Source organism: Hermetia illucens, chromosome 1, assembly GCF_905115235.1.
Source record: "Hermetia illucens chromosome 1, iHerIll2.2.curated.20191125, whole genome shotgun sequence".
In the NCBI taxonomy this organism is placed as follows: domain Eukaryota; kingdom Metazoa; phylum Arthropoda; class Insecta; order Diptera; family Stratiomyidae; genus Hermetia; species Hermetia illucens.
In genome coordinates this window covers 71663772-71688982 of record NC_051849.1, presented here as the reverse complement: position 1 = coordinate 71688982, position 25211 = coordinate 71663772, and the positions used below count along the sequence as shown (strand labels likewise).

The 25211-nt window shown below is 38.8% G+C and overlaps 1 protein-coding gene across 7 annotated transcripts in view; it reads right to left on the bottom strand.

The window, feature by feature from the left end:
* The window catches only part of LOC119647100 (filamin-A), a 166973-nt gene that overhangs the window by 13358 nt on the left and 128404 nt on the right, over positions 1–25211 (bottom strand). For 6 of the 7 annotated variants that reach the window (XM_038047873.1, XM_038047871.1, XM_038047872.1 and 3 more), the window contains 4 exons: positions 10798–11178; positions 9940–10570; positions 9627–9847; positions 513–661 (listed from right to left, as the gene is read on the bottom strand). In XM_038047873.1, coding sequence (XP_037903801.1) covers positions 513–661; positions 9627–9847; positions 9940–10570; positions 10798–11178 — 1382 coding nt within the window. Of the gene's footprint in view, positions 1–512; positions 1562–9626; positions 9848–9939; positions 10571–10797; positions 11179–25211 lie in introns of those variants that run through there. The other variant, XM_038047877.1, reaches the window with a different exon arrangement.

Below are 25211 nucleotides of genomic sequence, written 5' to 3'. Positions count from 1 at the left end.
CTAATCGGTAAGAAGACGCTGACAAGGATGATTCACTCTAGAAACTGAAATACAATTGATTTTGTTAAAGTTTCAACAGTTTTATCCAAGGTTCAAGAACTTATGAGGTCATGTAGACAAAGACGGAATGATTTCTTTACTGTGTCACGCATGAACTTCAGAACTGCATTTTAACTAAGGACACCATTTTTTTCATTTCTTTTCTTTCTTTCTTTTCCAGAAAACTTGAAAGTAATGCAATGAATTGCGAAATCACAGGATACTAAACGAAGCACCAGTGTGAATATCAGCGTCTGAATGAACGCTTAAAAAAATTACATATTGCTCAATAAAATTAGGGGTCATTCCAAAAACACCACTTATAAATCCTAGATCAAAAAATTATACCACTAAGGTATGTAATAATGAAAAAATCGAATCACAACACAGCACCATAGAATAGGTAAATCGCCGGCACTAACCTTAACATTAATTTATTCACCTGTAGTAATTATTAACAAAAAAATCCTTACCTTGGCGGCGTACGGGCTCCCGGCGGTTGGCTGACTTTTCACTAAAACATTAACGCGATGCTCTCCAACAGACCTTGGTACGAATTCAGCCTTAAAAACTCCCTCCGCCGTTTGATGCACTTGGGCGGGTACCGATTGTCCTGATGGACCTGACCATTGCCATCCAACCGTAAGCAAGTTGAAAGTTGAGAGAGAAGAGGTTTTTTTTTATTTTCTTTGTTCTTATTTTTAATCATTTTTATTCTTTATTTGTTCAACTGTTTTCTGCATTTTTATTTTATTCTTTCATTTATTATCTTCATTATCATTTAATTCTTGTATTTTGTATGGTTTCGCTAAAAATGTCACAGCAGAGGTGAGCAACAGATTGAGTGGGTCTGAAGTTTCGGTCGAAGGTTAGTCGACACGATACGTGTTAGCTTCACAAACAAGCAAAGAAATGAATGTAGTAATGCGACAGATGTCAGTGTGGTTCAATACTGATTGTTACAAGTGATTTAAGGGAAGTAGGAAAGTATGGCACAGATTCTAGGGCGAAATGAAAAACCACCACCTCAGCCAGATACGCATGCATATTTGTCTAGACAACTTTATTTCTCTTCTATGTCTTTGCTCATCGTCGTTCTCCTCCCAAAGTATTCCTTGTTAAAGTTAGTAACAATTGATAGCCAAGAGAATTCTCACTTAGACTGGCTTATTTTAGCCTTTCAAACATTAATTGTAAAATCAAGACTTGGAAACGACAGAAATTCCTATCGCTTTCAAGAAAATACTTTCTCTAACTTTAAGTTACAACGAATTTAGTAAAACAATTGACTAATTTCAGCAAAAAACTAACTGAAGTCCATGGAAAAATCAGAGAAAAATTTGTTCGTTAAGAAATCTCGTATTGCCTTCCATATTTGCATTATAATTCGAAACTAGTGCAAATAGGAATCGTCAATTCAAAGTTTATTAGTAGAAGCGTTTAAGGAATAATGGTAAGTAGCTGGTTTAGTAAAAACGTTTGTCCGAAATAAAACAAGTCTAGTACAAAAGTCTTCGTCGCCCTGAAATATACAGATATAAAGTAAGAAATTGTGATTTATGTAATTATAACCAATAAAAGAAAATTAAAATATTTTTAACCATGAGTTTTATATACAAAAAAAAATAATTATTTTAGATTTTTGTGATTGCTTTCATTCATTTAAGATACAGTTTTGAGTACAGTGAATTTATTAAGCGTTGCTAGCTACTTGAGAGGAAATATCTTATTGCTAACTGTCTCTAAAAGAAAACAAAGGAAACTAAATTTGAAGTTTAACTAAGTGATCATGAGGTTATGCGACAAATTTCTTAATTACTTTGTAGTGTTTCCGGCTTTGCGCCATGGGCGTTATTTTATTCGCCTTTTCCCAGGTCAATCTAACAAGAGAATGCAATCAATAATATCAAATATTCCTTTTCTTCTCCCATTTTTACCCCCCTTAACCTTCCCAATTACTAACTTCAATTTCATAGTTCCCACCCCGACATTCATTTATATTTAATATCATTTCAACATTTCAAATAATTAATTTTACTTATTTCTTTAAAAAAACTGACAGTTGGTGCCCTTCCCCTAGACTCAAGAATCCAATTTCATTTGATCAACTCCAAATTTTATTTTTAATGGTGCAAATGGCACAAACGAAAATTGACCACGCTGATCATTCGTTAACCCTCAAAAACTTGCCCATGTTACGCATTACTAGATGTAGGCAGGCAAAGAATTTGCATGCCACTTGTAATACAATTTGTTATTATTTTTGCTTTTGCTGGGCCAACTTCGAGTTTTGAGTTCATGGCCGGTATCGGCAAGGCGCAGAAACTAGCGAGACCGGCTGATTAGATTGGCAACTGATCGGCCGGACGCGGCACGAGAGAGCGTTTTTGTTTTTTTGCCAGTGACTGCTACGAAATGATCGTAGTTAAGTCGAAGATGCCGTTTTACGAATACAGAATAAGTTGCAGTCGCATGGTTTTAAGAGCGGCAACACAGCAAGTAATTCCCCTCAGCTGGGACGGAGGTGATCTACGTGGCACCCCCTTTGTCAAACTAGTGAAATCTGGATGCATCAACACTATAGATACGACCCTTGGTCGCTGCAGTGGAGTGCACAGGCGAACATACCGTGAATGAGCCCAAAACAAAAAACTTATCCTTAAAATTAAAAATGAAGGTTTTTAGGTGGCACTTCCAGGGCTTTAGACTGAATTATTTTCAGAATTATCTTATCTATTGCACAATCCACAGTATATTCTTTTTCATTGCCCGAGGATCGAGGTTACGAAAACTACTTGAGAGATGAACCTTAACACGAAAACTCTATACATAGAGGTGATTCTTCGTGGATATAAATCTCACAATCGACAGTTCTATGCCGTGTTTCCTATGATTATAATGGATATATTTTCCATATTTCTCCCTATTTACAGAGAGAGGGACTACGCGAAAGAATGTGACGTCTGAAACTACATATTTACATTTAAAGGAATATAAAACCATAACGTCTTAACAGATATAGTGTCCGGTTTCATGGCATCTAGACCATTTTGTTGCGCCTGTGTCCCGCATCCCCCCATTTGCTTATATCTTGCATTCTTCCTTTTCCTTCTATCCAGCATCTCCTAGGACCTCAACTATCCTCTTTTAAAATTCCTAATCCCATCCCGTCTTTACATTATGTAAAAACATTAATGCATTTTAATTTCCCAGTTATGAATGATTATTTTGATTCCTTCTTGAAATTTTTATCATAAAACCCTCTCCCCTAAAAAAATTCCCCGGGACCCTACCTAACCATTTATAAACACCAAAATGATCAGCGGCCCTTTTTTGTTCTCTCCATAAATGCTATTACCTATGTACGCGCACATGCTAAGTACTAAAGAATGCATTCTCACCTAGTGCGCCGACTCAGGCAATTACGGAACATTTATAAATATATATATTTAGAATTGTTGTTGCTGTGGGTGCAATGACCATTTTACAAGTAGAAATTCCCTCTGATGCATTTCTTTGCCTTTGGCGAGAGCTCGGGGGAATCGGCGGATTGGGCTTTCCGTTGTGTACAAACCCCAGAAATGTTATCATGAAAAAGTGCGCGTTTTGTAGCTACCATTATTTGAATATTTTCATGTATGTGGAAAGTTGAAGAGTACAAAAATGCAAACGATGGATGGAATCGCGATCACAATACGATTACGGCAACTAGATATATGGGATAATTAGACAATTGTGGAGTAAACTCCGCAAATGAGGAACGTTTCCGAAGTAGCTTGAAAACGGAAAGCAGAGTTGATAACTCCCAGGCGGGCGCTAGTTAGTTTAGTTTAGTGGAGGAGCTCCAAGCACTCATTCCTTTTGATGGGTCCATTGTACCATCCCCGAAGGTTGGCTATTCAATGGTCACCCGACTGCAGGCTTTTGAGAATCTGAGAACGTTCTTCAGAGGCAGAGAGTACGTAAGAAAAATTTACCGAAATATCTGAGATCTGAGAAGGCCCGGTAGCTACATATAAAGTTCAGGTTTCCCATCCTTCTTACGCTGACTGCATATAGCCGAGACCACCACTCTATTTTTTATATGTAGTAATTTAAGGATCAGTGTCCCGGTAAAAGCTCCTTGAGGGTTTTCATGTCCCACTTCTTAACGGGCCACGAAAATTCCGCTCTAGCGGATCCGGATTCTTTCTCAATGATTTTCACCCACCGGGAGCACTTCAAATTTCTCCATTCGATCCTCGTAATTCTACCCTTCAGAATACACTTAAAAGTGAAATATCACCTTCCTACCAGTTAATAGTAATATAGACGTATACTGGGCATGCACGGTATACGTATCTCTTGCTGCGGATATTTGAATGCCCGTCTTCGCGTCTTGAGAATGCCAAGGAAGGGCCATTATAAATCTGTGGTAGGAGAAACATCGATCGAGGATATGATACGTCGTGGATTCTCCCTTTCAATCACGACACTAGATTCGGAATTTAACGGATTCACACTCGATCGCGTAGCCGTTATTTTTCCCATTTTCATTTCAGGTTTAACTCTCGTGATGTTATTTTGGTAGGCTCGCGCGAAACTCCCTGTTTGTTTACTTTTTAGGATGCGTTGCGGACCTACTCATTGGAAAGGATACATCAACTCTAGACATCCCGGCTTTCCTCTGTCTGGCATTATGGCTTACGCTATCGCACCATCTCAGAGAGGGTCTGCCTCATCTTCTTTTTCTACCATACACATTGAACTTATAGACTTTCCAAGCTGGGTCATCCTCATCCATACGGATTAAGTGAATTGCCCATCGCAACCTATTGAGCCGCATTTCATCCACAACCTGATATCGCTCATACATTTTGCCGTCATGTAGGCTACGTTGTCCATCTCCATGTAGGGGACCAACAATTCTTCGGAGGATTCTTCTCTCGGGCGCGGCCAAGAGTTCGTAGTTTTCTTTTGCTAAAAACCCAAGTCTGCGAGAAATACATAAGGACTGACAAGACCACAGTCTTGTACAGTAAGAGCTTTGACCATATGGTGAGACGTTTCGAGCGAAACAGTTTTAGTCTCCTTTATAGTTTTCGTTTGACCAGTGCGATTTGATGTTGTTGGTTCTTAGATTTTTGGTGCTGACGTTCCCACCATATACTTCGTCTTGTCTTATTAATGTGCATCTCGCCCCGATTACCGCCTGCACATCTTGAGTTGTTCAATAGTTTCAATATCATTCAATATTATGTTTCATATTTTCTTCCACTTTTTTTCGAAATTTTATAATCCTTGCGTTTACTTTTCGAAAACATTTGAAAATATACATTCAAAATAATATACTGTTATTAACTTTATATCAAGAGAGATCAGTATGGAATGTGACTGGAGGCATAAATTTTATAAATGTAAGTGCATCGTCATGCTCATCATGAAATCAGTTCTGTTCTACTTTAGGTTTATACGCTTCGCTCACTCACTCGTCTACCCAGCAATTAATGTTAAATTTAAAGCTTGCTTTGTAGGCTACTACTTGGGGCCTTTCTTTTGATACCGCGTATGCCTAAATTCGAAGAAAAACCTTTCACTCCTTCTTTATAGACCAAAAATATCTGGCATTTACGTAGATAATTCTCATGCTCACTCAAGCACGACGATGGCACAATACGAAAAGGTGGTAGCTATACTGGTTTCGGATGCAAAAAGTTGAAACCCCAAAATCATAGTTGTTGATTTCAAATGTGGGCTGTGGATTGGCGCAGTTGAAAGAGAGGTGGTCATTTGTCAAAGACTATCGCGAAGCTAGATTTCGTGCTTGCAAATACCAGAAAATATTCTCTTTTCGAGGGACAGGTTCGATCTCAATAGTCGAATTGACATATGTGAGTAGAGTTAGTCACCAGTATCTCATAGCGACCATCAGGCAATATACCTCTAGATTCAAAGAACGGCTCCGTATGTTTGAAAAAATACCATTGTAGAAATATCATTGGGAAGCCATCACCCCAAATTTTGCGGCTTATGAAAAAGAGCAAAAAGAACCACACAACGACCCCGAGGAAGGCCAGACTTCAGCGAGGAACAGGAAGCGTACATGGACGTTCCAGATGAGGTTAAGCAGACTATACCGAACAACAAGCGCTAATATTTTAAAGAACCTTACACCGGAGGCTATGGACCAGTGTACAGAGTTGTTACGAAAAGGATGAGAGAGCCAGACATACATATGCAGAGTTGTTATGAAAAAGATGAGAGAGCGAGGAAAACAACTGATCTACCCGCATCTGCTTTTCCATAAGTGACGGCACTCTTCCTCCGCATTAAAGACCGAAAATATTATATAAACAAGCGTTGGACGCCTTAACCATACCTGCAGTAACAGAGGAGGAACTTGCGGAAATTTACCGGAAAAACGGCGATAACATCCCTTCCGTTTTGAATGTCCTTCCCAAAAGCTCGCTGCTAACATTAGACCCGACTGGTTCCTATTTGAAGCATGCATGGCGGTTGGAGTTTTCCCGGCCCAATGAAAGATTAGAAACTAGTTTTGCTACTGAAGCCTAATAAGTAGCCGGGAGACTCATCATTATACCGCCCCTTTGCCTTAGAGATGCGGTAGGGAAGATGTTAGGAAAAGTCACCTACAACAGACTTCTCCCATTCGTAGAATATGGGAATAGTCTACCGCAGGGACAGTCTCCTCCAGTTCCTTTAACGATGTGAATTCGAAGTTGGCTGGCGACGTGATATCCTACAATAAATACAGTACCGTGACAAAATTAAACGTAGAAGGCACCAATACTGGGTTTTGTGGATTATGTGATTGTAGTGTAGTTGTAGTGCTTCTTCACGTGGATCCTGTCTAATAGAAGCCTGTGAGAGGCGTTCAATATCGGTACAAAAATTATTAAGAATCCTCACCAAACGAAGCACTGTCCTCTCAAAATTACATTTCTAGATCTAGGGAAGAGGTTTGCCAGTGTGTCACACTGGTATGCTTTATGGCAACAACTAGTGACAGAGTAACTTGTTGTGCTGTGTGCTGAGTTTGCTCTGCCATGATCCGAAAGTGAAGTTCGAAGTATTCTCAAAACCGTTTCTTGTGTCTGTTGGTGATAATCAAGGCAGCACATTATCGCCACTCCTTTTTGCCCTTGTTATGGACACTGCCACATGGGACATGCAATGTCTAGCACCCAACACACTGCTTTATCTAATAGGACGTTTGCCGACTAAATACATTCAAACAAATGCTGTCAATGTCACAATGAAATCGCTTCACGCATCAGTGTCACTTGGATGAACTGACAAGCCTTCTTTCTAATCGACGCATTAACAAATGTCTCAAATTCAAACTCGACCGCAGTGCCATCTGCTCTGTAGCCCTCTATGATTCTGAGCATCGGAACACTATAAAAAACAATAAAAGGCGTCTAGCGGTAATGAAAAAAAAATGTTGCTTTGTGCCACTGGTATCACACGCTATGATTACATCCCAAATAAGAACATCCGCAAACGAATTCTGATTGCAAATTATGAGAAAGGCGCCTTCGATGGTATGGACCAATAATTTATGCTGACGAAAACTCATTTACTAAGATTAGTCTAAACAAAGTTGATGGGAAATACCAAAAAAACTAATAATCTTTCATCCTGACCTGTCCTGTGACCGAGCCAAATGGCAAAACCGATCAAGGGGAGCCGACCCCGCTTCGGAAGGGGACAGCGACTAAAGAAGAAGTAAAAGTTTAAAGATACACTGAAAGTATATCTTGCTTGTCTTAAAAAGCGACTAAACGGTATAGACATTTTTTGCTAACCAATCAAAAACTTTCGAAATTAGCATGCTCTTGCACTATCAACTGCGGCTCGGCTACGACCGTTGGGCATCGAAAATGGTTGATGATTGGTTTGTGAAATGTGGGCATGGTCTTCCACAACGGTATCAAGGTCCCCCGAAATAGTCTCTTTCTCCAACTTGAAGAATAATTCCAGCGGTATAAGCTTATTAGTCTAGGCCTAAGCGAAGTGAGGTAGTCAAACCTTGGAGAGTACTTATCTCCTTCTGTCAGCACTGTGCTTTTGTACTCCGGAAGACCTAGTAGCTGCATACAGTCTCCTGATCCTACCTACGAGATCCCGTTGCAGAATAAAAAGCATCAGAATTCTCAATGCTATTCCAACGGGGATTTTATGATAAACAGGAGAAAACGATTCCTTTGAGTAACTACAAGCAATTCAAGGCGAAATCAGGTTGGTGATGGTTGATATAAATACGAAGATACGCTCTGACAATGCCTTTCTCCGTAATATGGGCGGGCGATGAGGAAGCATGATCTCAGTGGCAGCAGTAAGTCGTCATTACTACACTGTTTGAGCTCAATGCCTGTCACATGCAGAGGCAATTCGGTTTCGACTAGCAACAAACATCTAATGAGTTAACCATATCGTGTTCGTAACTAAAGCTGTGCTATCTTCAGACTCGAAAAAGATTATTATCTGATGGTCGTTTGCCATCACATGCGTGTCGCTAATGCGTCTACTTTCAGGGGAACAAAGTGTCGCGATCTTCCTGCGGAACCATTCCTTACTGTCCATAGAATTGCATAACTTCAGCTTATTCATAAATTCCGGGAATCTGAGATATTTCCCAATCAATTAGGGTAGGGGAGAATCGTTAAGATTCCGAAGAAGAGCGCCCGATTTGAGTTCGACAATTGAAGGAACATGTACGTTGTTCTTATCGTCATGAAGATATTGACTAAATTGACATATCACGAGAATGTATAAAATGTGGAGTGCTGCAGGTGATGACAAATTTGAATTGTTGTATCTTGTCGAAGGTGAGTCAAACAAAGTCATGGACTTTGGCTAATATATCTACTCCAATATAACAATGTGGTCCTAGATCTGGAGAAGGAGGATGCAAGCGGAGCCCGATTGAAGGCAAACTTTATTTGCGTTTGCCTTCAATCGGGCTCCGACAAATGAAAATATTTAGAAAATATCTTATTTCTGGAATTTCTCCACACACATAGAGAGCCCCTTTAAGTTTCTTGGCATGTAAAGGGATTCACAAACCACACGGTCTCACCCAATTTCGCAGTCGTTCGCATGCAAATTCAATCTAGCAGACAGACAGAACCCTAAAAGATTCCTCCTAGTATACATATTGGAACAGAGTATATTTATCGGTTTTTTATTTGAAGCTGTATCTCAAATTCATCCAATTATGATGATTGGAAATCACTTCCTAAGTAACTTGCAACTATTCTTACTTCATTTCTTATCTGTATCTTAAATGAAAGCCAGGAAAAGTGCTCGAGAAAGAAATTATTATTTTATCGAAACATGCATTTTCCTTGAGAGGAACTTTCTTGTGTCTGATCAGTAACAAGAAGGAAGAACTTTTGTTTTGGAAAAATATTATGAAAAAACGAATAATGTGCATGAAATGAGCCGAATTTGTACATGGTATACAGAATATACAGAAAATTTACAATTTTTTACATTTAAAATGGACCTCGAAAAAGTGAATTTGAAAAATGCAATATTGTATAGGAAGTGAAACTCTCACTTTAACTTAAGTCAATCCTTACCTTCAACATTCACTTCAATGTCTTCAAGTCGACCACTTGGATGATTAATTGTAAACGAATTAGCTTGGTGTACAGGACCGGGACCGCCAAGGGACACTTGCGGCCCCGACGTTCCACCACTAATATTAACCGAAATCGGACAGCCAGGTACCGGCATTTTATTAAATGACACATTTATTATATGTTCACACGCTTCAGCAGGGACAAACGAAACGGAGAACCTGAAATGAGAGATAGAAGACATAGGGTTGAAAAAATAGAAGAATAGTTAAAATTCTTTAGTTTTAGCACTACTGGAAAGTGGTTTCATTACCTTGCATTTCCTTGCGGATGTACTTGCGTTGGTATATTGTGACCCTTGGCAGCAATCGTTATTTCCAAATTTCCCTCGCCAGCGTCACCAGCATCGACGGTAAATTGTACCGGACGACCAACTGTTCCTCGAGATACACTTCCCACTACAACTTTGCCAGCATCGTATGCCTTAGCCAGGAATGGAGTTCCTTGCACAGGATATCCATTGTATTCAACATTAATTGTGTGTCCACCGACACTAGTTGGTGTGAATTCGGCAGTAAATCCGGCGTGAATGTCTCCTGTTACGCGTACCGGTAATTCACCGTGCGGGCCACGTACACTAACAGCGAGCTCGGCTGCACCACCCCCACTCACTGTTATATGGAAGGAGGCGGGTCGATTAAGTGCAATCAATTCTAGATTCGACAAATTCAACATCACACGACTTGTATCTGCTACAGAACAAACAAAGGGGCATCCTCGTACTGTCTCCCCATTAAATTTGATATCGATCAGATGGGGCTTAGCTTGTTCTGGGGTGAAGGAGACCAAACAACGACCGCCTCCCACAACTTGAACGTGATTTGGTACTTCGCCTTCATTGATTGATATTTCCAATTGTCCTTCGCCAGCCGCACTTGCATCAACTATAGTCAAAATATAATATAAAAAGATATATTAATGTGACGTCCTTGTTATTATATCTGAACTTCGAATTAGATCAGTTGGAAAAAAGTTGAAAATAAGGAGGGCCGATTAGTCAATTTTTCAATAGAATTTTGAAGAATGGATAACAAAAAGGAGGAAGTAGCGATATGGACAAAAAACCATAAGTATGGAAGTTTCTCGAAAACATTACGGTGGCTTCACCTACCTCTGAATTGGCATGGTTGCCCAACTACGCCGCCATTAACATCAGTCACTTGTATCAAGCTGGCGTCGTAAACTTTAGCCACTAGTGGGCCGCCAGCTAACTTGTTACCACTTATTGAAGCTTCGATTACATGCGTTCCAACTTCGGTTGGTACGAATTCAATACGCATCGCACCATTTGCCGCCTCATGGGTGACTCTAGCGTTAACTTTAGTCTTGCTGGGAGACAGGACTGTTGCTAGGCAATCGCCTCGGCTGAGGCTTGATCCAGGAGGCGGCAGTATCTCAAAAACCGCCGGTGTGTTAGCTGGTACTAGACGTGTTGAATCCCCTAAAGGGGTTAGGCCTGGCGAAGACATTATATCGACGTGCCAAGGTGATCCTGAAAATGAAAGAAAGAGGATCATTAGTTGTTTCACTATTTATTTAGTTACTTAAAAACTAGGTAAACACGTTGGACATGATCAATAGGAACAATTTGCTCTCTTGAAATTTTATCATGAACGAAAACTTATTAAATTAGATTTTATGGGAGTGAAAGATCTAAATCTGTATTTTCCGAAAATATCTGCAATAGATTGATGTTTGATATTGTCATATCAGACTACGGCGAATCTCCTTTTTTATGGGAATACCACCCTCGCTAGATGAAATTTCAAGAATATGCTTGGTTACCACTAACAATCACTCGAGTGCTCTTGATAAACTTGCTTGCGAGAGTAAATACTACCAGAATATCCCAGTTTAAGTAATTGGTTGATTATGGTGCTTTACTTCTAATTCTGATTCGTGACTGATAAACTGATCGCGGAGCATATTTATGAAAATAAGTCGGAAAACCGGAAGCTGAATGCTGACATTCAAAGTCTTAGAATATGCACTGAAGCGACAACTTTGACCTATTATAATTTTGTTAATAACAGTGTAATTTCAACGATTTTTTAGGATCATGCTTTATATTAGAACCTTTACCACTGCAGGGGGTTTTACAGGCAACTACTAAAAATTATAATAATATACTATTATTCACTTTATTTGAACAGAAATTAGTATGGAGGATATTTCGAAGCCCATGCACCGTATAGTGGCAACTTCGTGAGTTTTTTTTTCAGATTTTTCAGTTGGTAGGTGCTAAGAATTGGTGCGTGGAAGAAATGATCACTTTTCAGCTCCCGCCCTGCCCTTGTGCATTAAATATCACAACTGAGATCAGCTACCAAGTACCAATCGAGACTTTTCATTTGATACCCAACTTAACTATTATATATTCGGTGAAAAGAAATGTTTAGCACCCCTTTTGAATGTATGAGGACCCCCCTGCCTTCCTTAAATTTCACGTAGAATGATATCACTCATTGTATGCGTGAGCGTTGACAATTCCCACCTTCCCATTAAATCGCATCAACTCCTCTCAAAATCATGCTGTTGACTGTGCGTGGGATTTCACGGTGTGAATATATATGTCTACCTATTTTCGTCTCAATAGGTTTTTGAAAAGAGCAGGTGTGTGGGGGTGTGGTTTCACCAGCAGGTAGTTCTCTAACTGCATTTATCGGCAAACATTTGGGGGAGAAAGAACCATAAGACAACACGAATGATGAATCCAAAGAGTATGTTATCTCCACGGACGTCTCAGATGGTTCCCCGTTGGGACCACTGTTGTGGAATATCATATATAATGATGGTCGTAATACTTTTGAAAAGGCCACGATAGTGGGTTAACAGTGATTGGTTGTTAGGTTCTATGCATCCAAAATACTACTATAAAGAAGTGGTAGAAGAATTCAGAAGGGACTCTCATGGATTAAACAATGAAGGAGGTGCTTATCACAAAGCATCGAAAAGATCCATATGCTCACATTAAAGTAGGAAGGCGATAATTACTTACAAGGAGGCACATGCCAAACTTCTATTCCAATATCATGACGAACTGGCCATTCACTGTTTGCTCCACCATTTAAAAAAGTAACGAAAAGTCCTGATTTAGGAAGAACCTAATTTTTGAGACGGCGGGTTTTTGCAACAGCAAGATCGACATGAAGCTCATATCCCCGTATCTGTATTAGCAATTTTACCCTTTACCACCCCTGTGAATAAAAATTAACCTGAAACAGAAGTGCTTTACCGACATTACCAAGATAAAGAAAAATCCAACAGAGACAGAAAACAAATCGAAAAAACCTTATTCAAATTGGGAGAATAGTAATTTGTAAATACATGCATAGCTTTTGTATAAGCTGTCTGACGTCCTGACCTACGCCATCGCTCTATCTCAGGTAGGGTATCGTCTTCTTTTTCTACCATAGATAGGCTCTTATAGACTTTCCGGGCTAGATTATCTTCATCTATAGGGATCAAGTGACCCGCCCACCGCAGCCTGGTGAGCCGGATTTGATCCCCGATCAGATGGTCTTAGTATGACTCATAGATGTCATCGTTATAGAGGCTATGGAATCGTCCATGCTCTTGTAAGGGGACAAAAATTCTTCAGAGGATTCTTTTCTCGAACGTGGCCAAGATTTCGCAATTTTTGTTGCCAAAAGCTTTTAGGGATATCGAATTTGTGGACCTCGGCGCAAAACGAAAGTGTCTGGAATTCCTTATTAAGGCAAGCCTAGACCGGATACCGGTGGTTGCGCCGTTGATGATGATGATGGTTCATAATTTTCTTAAAAGTTTCCTAATATTTTGTAGAAGGTTCTTAGGCAAATAAAAGCTGAGAAAATTGCTCAGAAAATTGGAAAATTGCAGAAAACTTCCGCGTTTTGCATTTACACGTATACACTTTTTGTTTTGGTATCGTGGGTCAAAACCGCTCTAGTCAAAAGGAAAACGTGTGTATCTTAACTAAAACCAGGTTCAAAACCTGGCGCTTTCGTTAAATCCGCGCTCAGCGCTCTTAGCGGGGCGATGTCTAGCACCGATCTTCGGAATCATCTAGTGCCGATAACAAATCCCCCTCTCCACCACTGAGATTTGAGCGACCTTCCGTTACGACAGCCCAGCGCTTTAACCACTTGAGCAATCCGGACAAATACGTTGGCAGCTTACAATTGATATCGTCAGAAGCACATCGGTAGCTGTTAATGGCGGTGCTGTGAGATAGGACAACGTCTGATGCGTCAGCTAGGGAAATATAAACGCGAAGAAGTATTGATGGACCAGTCCTCTTTGGCATGAATTTCATCCGAATCTTCCTACTATGCTATGTATTTATCGCCAATTTCAATGGTATTCAAGTGGTATTAGCATAATTTGCCAATAAAAGTGTCCTGCTTTTATTGCGCTAGAAATATGGATTGCGGGAAAGAACAGAGAAGGGAAACTCTAGTTAAAAATTTATCTAAGGGCGGATATGCCGTTGCTATTGGCACAACATTTTTCAGCCACCAACACAAACGTGAAAGGGTAAAAAAATGTATGCTAGCAGCTGTCTACAAATATTCAGTTTATTCCAAGAGTTCGTAATAACCCCTCTGCCTTACACTCCCTAGCCTGGTCAGCATATAGACAAGCAAGCCTGTATCGACGGAAAACTTCGATGGAGCTTCAATATTTGCAAGTTGTCAATGACGATCAATCTCGCCTTCTAGGTTCTTAGGATAGCTCTCCCCTCTTGGTCGTCTCCGGCCACTCAAAATAGTTGGAACGTCTGACCATTAGGGAGTTTACTGGACGGTGAAGGAAATCAGTTGGAACTAGTTACAAGATTTTGACAAGAAAGTTAAAATGCACCACATCCCCACAAAATTTGTGCCAGGCTTGATGATGGTCGACCAAAAGGATAGCCACCTTCTGATTTATCAGGAACTTGATCGTTCGGAAGAAAATGAAAACTTCTCGTCAATGACTGAACAGGTAATAAATGTGGATTTATAGTTATGACATTTCAACAAAAGCTTAACGGTTCTAGTGGATCCATAAAACGTCCGTAAGAGTCAAACAAGCTTGCTAAGTTCGGTACCTCGTTAAGGTAACGTTGACAACGTATAGTTCGCTAAGGGTTCTACAACGAAGCAGGCTTACTACATTAAAGTTTAGAAACGACAACGAATTCGTAGCAGTAGTGACTGGTTTTTTCACCTCGACACTCCAAAGCATTCAGCTTCAGGCAAACTCTATCACTGTTCCTCGGCCCTTACTTACTTTGCTTCTTGTAGCCTTTTTTTATTATCTCAAACTAAAAACGTCAAGGGACTTGACGAAGAAGATTTAATATGATTTGCGAGGATGAGGCAAATGTGACGAAGGAACTTTAAGACATTGCCAAACAAATTTGCCAGGATTGTTTCAGGTAGTGGTAAGACCATTGGGAGGAGTATATCCGTTGGGGTGGAAATATTTGGAAGGGAACCGAAACAGTCAACGTACATATAAATATATTTTGTTTTAAGAAGTATTCTTCGTATAGACTTCGTAATTGTCAAGCAGGTTAAGTTTGTAGTAATTCAATATTTTCACTTATAGGACCTAGGAAAGAAATAGCCTTGATTTGCTTTCCCCCCCCTCACCCTAAATGCCAATCAAAAATCACTGCTTTTGAACTTCTTTTTGGTCCTAGCGAACCTACACTCGCGCTGTTTATCAATTTCTCCCACCGCGAAGTTTGGCTTCCCATAGTCAACAAAAGTAAAGCCCAGAAAGCGTTTTAACACCCCAAAACAATCCAAAGCTTTATAAATAATGATCAGTTACTGAAAATGAATAAATGGTCTTGGTCTGTATGAGACCAGGGCTCTTCCACATGCAGATTTTCATAAAAATGATGATGCAGTTAATTGAGTCAGTTATAGTATAGGCTATGTTCTTTTATCAGACATTCATCAAATATGCCCCCTTTACTTTATAAATAATGACAAAATTAAGTTCAGTGGAACTCGTTTTGAACAAATTTCTTGGACCCAGTTCTTACGAAAATCTATTCATTAATTTATATCTTTCAAAATCAAAATAAATTCCATTCAATTCCTAGTGTTAATTAGCGAATATATAATCAGCATATGTGAAATAGCTACATCAATCTATTCATAAAATAACATCAAAACTTGCACAATAATTTTCTCGAAATTCAGTTAACTTCATGTAAAGTATCCAATAAGATTGTAAAACTAAATCGAACCCTGATGTAATCGCAAATAGATTGCAATTTTCATAAGTGCAATTAGGTTCACTTCTAGCCAATTTGCAGACCCGAGTTATCCATACATCGATTTGTTCACTTTCACATTAGTCAGATTTTCGGAAATAAGTTATTGTACTTAATTTGAATAATTTTGCTATCTTTTCATAACTTTGATTGGTCTGTTTTTATAAGGTGTTGAAAAGAATAATTAGGCTGAATTCGAAAATAGATTATAATGTCGGGAAAGTCTTGTAACAACCAACTAACCAGCTATGAACTTGAATATGTAAATTTTGAGAAATTAATTTGCTTCAAATGTATGAATGAAGACATTATCAACTGAAAATGATAATTCAAAAAATTACCTAATTTTAATGATTTGGACTTTTTAGTAATTAAGACAGCCGACAAGAAAAATGAGCTCATTACCATAATGTTTTACAAACTCTTGTGGTAACTGAATATATTTTGAAACCACATCTTCGTATATTAACAATTTGATTAATTAATTAGAATTGATCAATATATTCAAACATAATCAAATATAACAAATTGCATTGCCAGCGGTTTGCCACATTACTATTGTGGCTAGCTTTGCTGGGAAGCGCTAAAATGCCCAATACACGAGGGTCAGCAAAATATCTTATAAACGAATTTATTTTTTTTTTAATATTTTTTGCTGATAACCGTACAATTTCATAACATTTTTTTATTTTTCTATACTTTTGTTGTAATTTTCATCTACATAAAAGTTAAAGATTGAGGCTCTAACCAAATCCGAATAAAAATTCAACCTTGTCCACAAGAATTGAAACTTCACTCCCCCTTATTGGAAGCATGTTTTCTTCAATGATGGAAGGTCAAGGAAGCTGGTCGTGTATTTTATTTTTCATTATTCCCAATTCCATTCATAAAAATGAGTTTCGACAAGTTTCCCTTTCTCGCTGCAAGAAACATCATGGTTATCAGTTGAACGACGGAGCTCCTTGCAAACCTATTGCTATTGCAGTGCATTTGGTAATGGAATGGAAAGATCCAGGTGAAATTCATAGAATAGCTGCCGAGCCTTCCGAAATTTCTAAAAGTAACCACTATTATTAGTGCTGTCTCCCAAATAATCTGAACTAGCACAAGAAACTCGTACTATCATATAATGGCAGTATAGAACAATCAGCCTCCCGGTATAATTACAAAGATTAGCTTTGCTGAAATCAACTTCAAAGATCATGAAAGGGATTGAGGAGAAACGATTATCAGGACGTATTTTTATTAGTTGTATGTAAGTAAGTGCGCAAAGAACATTGAATTTAAAATGAGAGAAAATCGGATGCGAAAGTTCCCTACTAGATTTCACACCATCTCAATCGCAGGCAAAAAGATTGGTTTATGAAAAAGCATAGCATCAAATTTCATATAAGGTTGTTGGAAATTGAAAAAATAGTTCTGAAACATGCAATTATCCCACCGGGATTGTTATCGGTCCATAAGCGGGCATTCACAAAGAAAAAGTTCCGCGGATCTCGCTTCCTCATTACAGGATGGGTACGTGTCATTTTAGAGAATTCTTATTCTACACATATGCCCAAATAGTGAATTGTGGTCAGTCAGAATGCCCCCAAAATTTCCGCAAGTCTTCCTGCTTTTCGACAGGATAAACTATGTAGTATTTTTGATTGGCTCTGATAGGAAAAGCTTGGTGTTATTAGCAGCATTAAGGCTCTGCCACCTACCATAATGAGAAGCTTGTTCTCAGTTTTTGATAGCAACATTAGCCAATCCTACTGACATCCCAATTGCTGGTTCTGAAATTGAACCCTCTTTTACTCAAGCATCCGACATTTCATTTCCCTCTACACTAAAATGACGGCATACCTAGAGTAGTTCCACCGTATTGAATCCAGAAATACAGTTCATTCGGTTTCTACTTTTTTGAACGATTTTTCAAGTGATCAAGGCGGAGGACTATACAAGGCCCTCAATTCGGCTTGACTACAGATTGAGGTGCACCTGCCTTTCAACCGCTTGCCAATCAACCAGATTACCGCCCCGCAAATACTTCAGTCTGAAAAACAGTTGCATATTGACCCATTGCCTACTTATCATTTTTATTGGAGAGATGGACACTTGCTCCAGAACCCTGCTCTGTTTTTGAGCCATGGGTGTAGAAGACGTCAGTATATCCTGACACGCATTCATCTGATTCGTCTCAGATTTCCCATCGTTTCAAGATAACTTTATATCTTATACCAAACACATATGTATATGAGGATCCGATGATCGCAAAGTATTGCGAAAGCTGAATTCAGTTCTGCCAAAAATCGTTCCAATGCTCTGTGCCCTACATCCGTTGTTTCCCCAAAGATCTAATCGAATTAGTCAATGAGCTGCTCTCATGGGAGTGCTCTGAATCAACAAATCGATGGGCTAGAAATTGAGTAATCCATTCAGAGTTGCGTCGTACTCAAGACATCGGTTTCGGTTTTTCGGTTCCTTTCTGTAAAGAATAGATAATCGAGTCTAACTTCCCCATAGTTAAGAAATAAGCAAGCAATTCTTTGTGAAAAATCTGTGAAGAATGTCAGGTAAAAGTTTTATAGTAATTTAGACAATAAGCTTTCTAAATTTTTGTTTGGAAAATTAGGGATCCTAAGCCCTAAGTTTTCGGAAGCCCATGGGTGACAATATTATTTCTCCGAGTATAATTCATCATCATCATCATCATCAACGGCGCAACAACCGGTATCCGGTCAAGGCCTGCCTTAATAAGGAATTCCAGACATCCCGGTTTAGCGCCGAGGTCCACCAATTCGATATCCCTAAAAGCTGTCTGGCGTCCTGACCTACGCCATCGTTCCATCTTAGGCAGGGTCTGCCTCATCTTCTTTTCCTACCATAGATATTGCCCTTATAGACTTTCCGGGTGGGATCATCCTCATCCATACGGATTAAGTGACCCGTCCACCGTAATCTATTGAGCCGGATTTTATCCACAACCGGACGGTCATGGTATCGCTCATAGATTTCGTCATTGTGTAGGCTACGGAATCGTCCATCTTCATGTAGGGGGTCAAAAAGTATAATTATGCGGTATTTATAGCGATCACATTATTTGAAGTAATGAAGATTTGTTTTTTTCTATTCGCTAGTGTTATTTATTGGTCTTGCACATACCAATATTTCGGGAACCACTTATTCCTCTCATCAGTGCCAATAAGTCTGCTCTACTCTATAAATTTAGATTAGTATATAAATAGTTAATAAACCCAATGAAAAGCAGACTTGTTAGCACTGAAAAAGAGAACAAATGGTTCTCGAAACATTGGTATGTGCAAGACAGATAAATAACACTAGCGAATAGAAAAAGGCAAATTTTAATTATTTCAAATATGATTTCTCCCCTTCCATTTAACTTGCAAATATTTTGCTCTACCCTTCTTCCCTTCTTCTTTTTCTTCAGCCTCAGTCCCGTTCACAAGCTGGGTCAGTTCGTCGTGATCGGTTTCGCCATTTGGTTCTATCAAATGCCTGATTTGGATGCAATCTCGAGGCTTTTAAATTCCCATCCAGCGTATCAAACCACCGTTGTTTCGGCCGGCCTTTTAGTGGCTTACCATCGACTTCGATGTTCAGACCAATCTTGCCAAGTAAGTTCTCGTTAGCGCGAATTACGTGACCATACGATCGAAAACGCTTCTCTCGCAGTTTTTCCACGATCGTTGCAACCCCATATCGGTCGCGGATATCTTCATTTCGGGTGTGCTTAAAACGTGTCACGCCACTAGTACAACACAACATCTTAGCCTCCATTACCACAAGACCCCTTCATTGTCTTTTATATTCGGGCAGCACAGCGATAAAACGGACGACATTCCGGTAACTCTTAGATTTGAGACGTTCATTGATAAGCCAATCGCAAAGAACGCCAGTTGTGGAAAGCCACTTCATTCAGGTTGCGCAAACGCGTAAAGCAATTTCATAACGCAGTTCTTCATTGGCTGATAGCATTGAATCGAGATATTTAAATCGCTTAGTTCTGAGCAGCTCTTTGCCGCTTACAATGATTATGCCTGTTTCATGGGGATCGGTTGTCGAAAATTCAGATTCAATCTGAGGCCATGCTGCACGAGGCGATAATTTTATTCTTGGACAAGTTTTTCGAGGTCATTTTTGCTATTAGATTCTAGGAAAACAGCATAAACATTGGATGTCCGGTGTGACAGTGACCCATTATAAGAACAAAAAGGAGTGGTGAGAGGGCGCTTCCTTGATGAACACCAACAGAGACACGAAGCGGTTTTGATATATCCGCCGCACTTCGAAGTTTACTTTTCGGATCGTGGTAGAGTAATTCAGCCCAGCGCACAAGTTCTTCTGGTACTCGGTGTCCTCGTAGAGCATACCAGAGTAGTTCGTGGGGCACACGGTCAGAGGCTTTCTCTAGATTTAGAAATACAATGTAAAGAGGGCGATGCTTCTCAAGATTTTTCTCCATGTGCAACGGCGCAGCATATATTGCGTCACTAATACCGACTTGATTCACGGTTATTTCAATGATTTTGCGAATACGGTTGTCAATAATGCGTTAAAAAATCTTCATGGTATGAGAAAGTCCCTGAATCGAATGGCAATTTGAAAATTTTGCTGGATTAACTTTCTTTTCCATATTGGAACTGTGGTACTTTCTTGCCAGTCAGATGGTGTTTTACTCTCTTGGAAAACCCGGTTAAAGAGTTCAGTGAGCCGCAGTGTTGAGTCCAAGCTGTCGTCAGGTCCTGTTGCTTTCCCCGATTTCTATAAAGCTTATACTATTGCAATTAAATACTTCTGAAATGCATTTATGATTTCCAGCGAAGTTCCAGGAGAGATTCATTAACTCTACCCCATTTCCAAAATAATAAAATATCATTGACTTTATTCTTAGAATTAGATGTCATATAGGAGGATGCCTTTTACTCTATTCATGGAGGTTAATCTTTGCAACATCCTCAAAAAATTTTGTGCTAATAAGAGCGCCTCCTATATAGTGAATAACTGCAACAGACCGACAAATTTCAAGAAGTGAAATTATGTTATCAAATCTTTGATGAGGGCAATCTACACTCATTACTCAATTAGGCAGTTACCAATTGTTTTTCCGTTTCCCGGTCAGTTTGTATAAATGTGATGGATAATGATATGAAGAGCTGTATTTCACGAGGATCCTGTGTTACTTGGCTTTAAACAATTTTGGGGTTCTTCAAATGCGATTCAATTAATTCTTCGCTGTTTTTTTTTTCTGTCAATATCGAAATATATATTATATATTATCAATTCTGAACATCAAAATCGAAACCAAGAACTTCAATTACTTGAGAATAACGGGTTTGACTTTAGGCAGAGAAATGACTTCCAGCCGATAGGTAGGGATAAATCAAGGATCCGAGGGACAACATCCAATTTCTCAGTTAAGGCGTCAACAAAATGGTGATGGTTAGTGGCGAACTCAGTTTAGGTGCCAACTACATTCCGAGAAGGTTTCACTGAAATCGTAAAATTTCACATCTCTGTTCTTTAACAGTGGCGTTTTCCTGTCGATGTTTACCACTCCAATGAACCAAAAGAGAAAATAAATTGTTTACGCCATCAATTCAATAGAAGCTCATTTAAAACTGCATAACCTCCAGAGATCCCTTCTCGAAAATTACTTCTGAAGAAGTCAACTAGGTTATCTAAACAACGCTTGTGTTTAACAGGAATATTTTTTGAATTTCCTTCAGTTCTTAACATTAAATTCTGAAGTTAAATTGCTATCATTGAAACACTCTATGCTGTGTAAACTAACTTTTCGATTAAAAAAAACCATTTATGAGAGGAACCTTGTTCCATATGGTTGAAAATACGAAAGTATTTGGATGACGTTACACCTTTCGGCCCGCAAAACCTCATTACCATTTAAACTTCGGGGACTAAATAGAGAAGAATGAATTTTCACGGTTTTCTCGTTGTCTTTTTGATTATTCTGTCCTTATACATTAACAAAAGGTAACAGGTTTTGTAGATTTTAATTGAATAATTGGTTGGGTAGCCCATCATAAGTGAGATTCGCTTACTCAAAAAGCCTCTTGCTGGTAAATGTGGAAATCAAAAAGCAGACATTTTATTTTCTTTGTTCTGCCAAATATAATGATTAGTTCTCCGTAGCATGAGTAACATTTTCACTATCATCACACTTAACGCTGTGCAACTGATGAGCTCACAGCAGCAAGATGAACACAGACACCCTTGATGACTCGGATTCGAACCCAGAACAGCGAGATTGAGAGGCTGTTGCTCTTCCCCATCAATAATCACTCGTGCGTTTTGATACTATTAAATTTCTTTCCATTCATCGTCATCAACGGCGAAACAACCGGTATTTGGTCTAGGCCTAGTCCATTCAGGTGAACTTAAAAATTGATATAAAGAAGTACCGGAATGAATCTGTAGCCGGACCGGAAGGAAGCGAGGATGAAAAGAGAGGAGTCCCTGTCGCCCAGAAGTCCAGAAAACGATGCCTGTGTTGAGGGGCAACTTCAACGCTCATTATCCTGTAGGTTTCTCGCATTCATAACCAGTAATGCCCAGAATCTTCTCCTAGATTCACTCCCGTCTGCAGTTCCGCTCTTCAATATTTACAAAACCAACTAATCAAATTTCTACCCGCATTGCAAATAGAACACAAATGTGGTCTAGTCAGAAGTTTGGTTTGAGAGTTGCTACTAATACGGCTTTTAAGGAGCAAGATCTAACCAATTCACCAATTTATTAATGGGCCGAAAGGCTCGAAGTCCCCATGTGGAAATCGATCTGTTCACTTAAGGGGAAGACCGTTCTTTTTTTCGCTTTTCTTTGAAGAAATTTTTGTGAAGAATTGGATAAAGTTACAAATATGAATTTTTCAGTATATATTTAATTATAAATTTCTTGAGCATGCTTAGTAATTTTTTCAGGCTGATAGCATAGTTCATTATTGAAATACAGAGCAACTTATAACCCCATCTCCAAAAAAGGTGTTTTTCTGCTGCCACGCTAGAGGGCGCTGTGATCATCTTAAAGAAAAAATGTAAACAGCATTTAAACGTGCGGACTTAACCATAGTCCGCAATTTATTAAAAATGTTGAAAGCTAAATTTTTGATGCCTTGGCTTCTTTAATGAATACTGAATGAATCACAATTATCCTAGTTTACGGACCGTACAAATATGTTCGTCGTGAAAATTTCAAAGAATTTCGTTGGACAGTTTTTGGGCTGCGGTGGCAGCCGATTTTCAACATGCAATTTCGAGAAAAACGCATTTAAAAAGTAGAATGTGATATCTACCCATAAAATCTTAACTGACCATTAATCTGCTTTGCCTTGTCCACAAACCTTAGGTTTCTTGAAGAAACACATGTAAGCCTTTGGCTTTAATTCTTGTCCTGTTAGCGAAGTCATTCGAACGTCATCCGGACCTATAAATACGCGCTTTATAACGACGATTGACATAAAGTTGGTATATGACATTTTACCTTTAATTTTCGAACGACCCCGAATATAAAAAAAATACTTTGCCCATCTATTCTACACTATATCTAGCTACAATTAACGCCAAAAAAATCGAATCCTCGAATCCGAGACACGGGATGACCCGCCAGTACTACTGCATGATGGTGTTCACATCCCCTCTAGCCAATTTTTAGTGCTCGTATTCCCTCCATATAACATGAAAAGGAAATTTTAGAGTAAAGTCTATTTAGGCTTCTACGCCATATAAGAATTTACCTAGGGCAGGGTAGACAGGACCAATAAATTCCAGATCTTAGAAATTAAATATGGGGATCACGCAGTCCAACCATAGCACACGCATCACCTACAACTGAAGCGGCGAAATAGCATCCATCGTGGATTTTCCGAGGTATCGAGTAGTTCGAATCTACGCCGAGTTGCTGAGTTTCCTTAATATTTCCATCTTCAGGAGCATCCCCAGACATAAAGCTTACGGAGTTTCTTATAGTCGGATTTGATTTCATTTGGTGTTCCCTTACTTCTGTTTTACAAAACAATACAACCAACCCCTATTAAAAGCGTCCCATTTCCAGGTCACTGTCTAGACTCAATCAATGACCTTTTATGAATATGCAACCTGAAACCGACATTTCCGTATTTAACAATGAATAAACAAAGCCAATATTTATGATTACGATATACAACTAATCAATTTGAATTCCCAATCAATTGCCGACATACCCAACACAAATTATCAAATATTGTATAATTTGCAACAGAAACCATAAACTTTACTAATTGGTTATTGAAAATCCATAAATAAGGAACGATAAAAAAGATACACAAGCATAAAAAGTGAAATTGCATTAACAATTTTGAACCTTGCAACATTCGTTATCATGTTGAATAACTGCTTTATTTTGGGCATTTCAATGTTTCTCGAATCAGATACTACACGTTTGCCAAATAAACATGAACGCAACGTGTTTAACTAGAAAAACAATTAAGTAAATTATATGTAACTGGTTTTGTAACATTCTATTCGACAACGTCGCTATTTTTCTGCGTGAACTTATGTTCGTATAAAATTGATAAACACAAGTGAAAGAGAAACGTTTTTTCGACTGTAAGACCTTTAAAAAGATCCGGTTTGCGGAAAATCATGTTTTTCAACTTTTGCAAGCGTTCGAAGTGCATTGTACTATGCATATTAGATATTTCGTGAGGACTGTGTGGGTAACATGATTGCAAGGAAAATCCCAAGCGAAATTGGCAGCGAGTCCAGAAGAAAGATTTATTGGAAACTGCAACGTTCAGAGAAAATATAGTTAGTTTCCACAATATTAATAACTTCCTCATATAACTTCATTAGGATTTAGTCATACATGTATATACGTACATATAACGGCAGTGAAGAAAAAGTAGTATTATACTTTCATATACATAATTTACAGTACTGAAGAGGAGCATCCAATATATCAACTGTATTGTAATCAGATATGATACGAAGCATGTGATCCTATGCTTTCCAATCTCATTCCCTATCCGGGCTTTTCATAATAATGTACTTTTGTAAGAAATTTAATTGAACAAATTAATTCTGCAACAAAGTATCAAACAATATGAATGGCTAACGAGATTCGCAATGCCGCATTAAACCGTGCGAACTATCACTTCATTACTGTCTTTTTCCATTGGGATGTTTCCAATTCAAGGAAAATATCAAGTGAAATTATGTGTGCTCGTACTTCTCATTTCTTATCTCGTAAAAGCCATGCCATCGCAAATA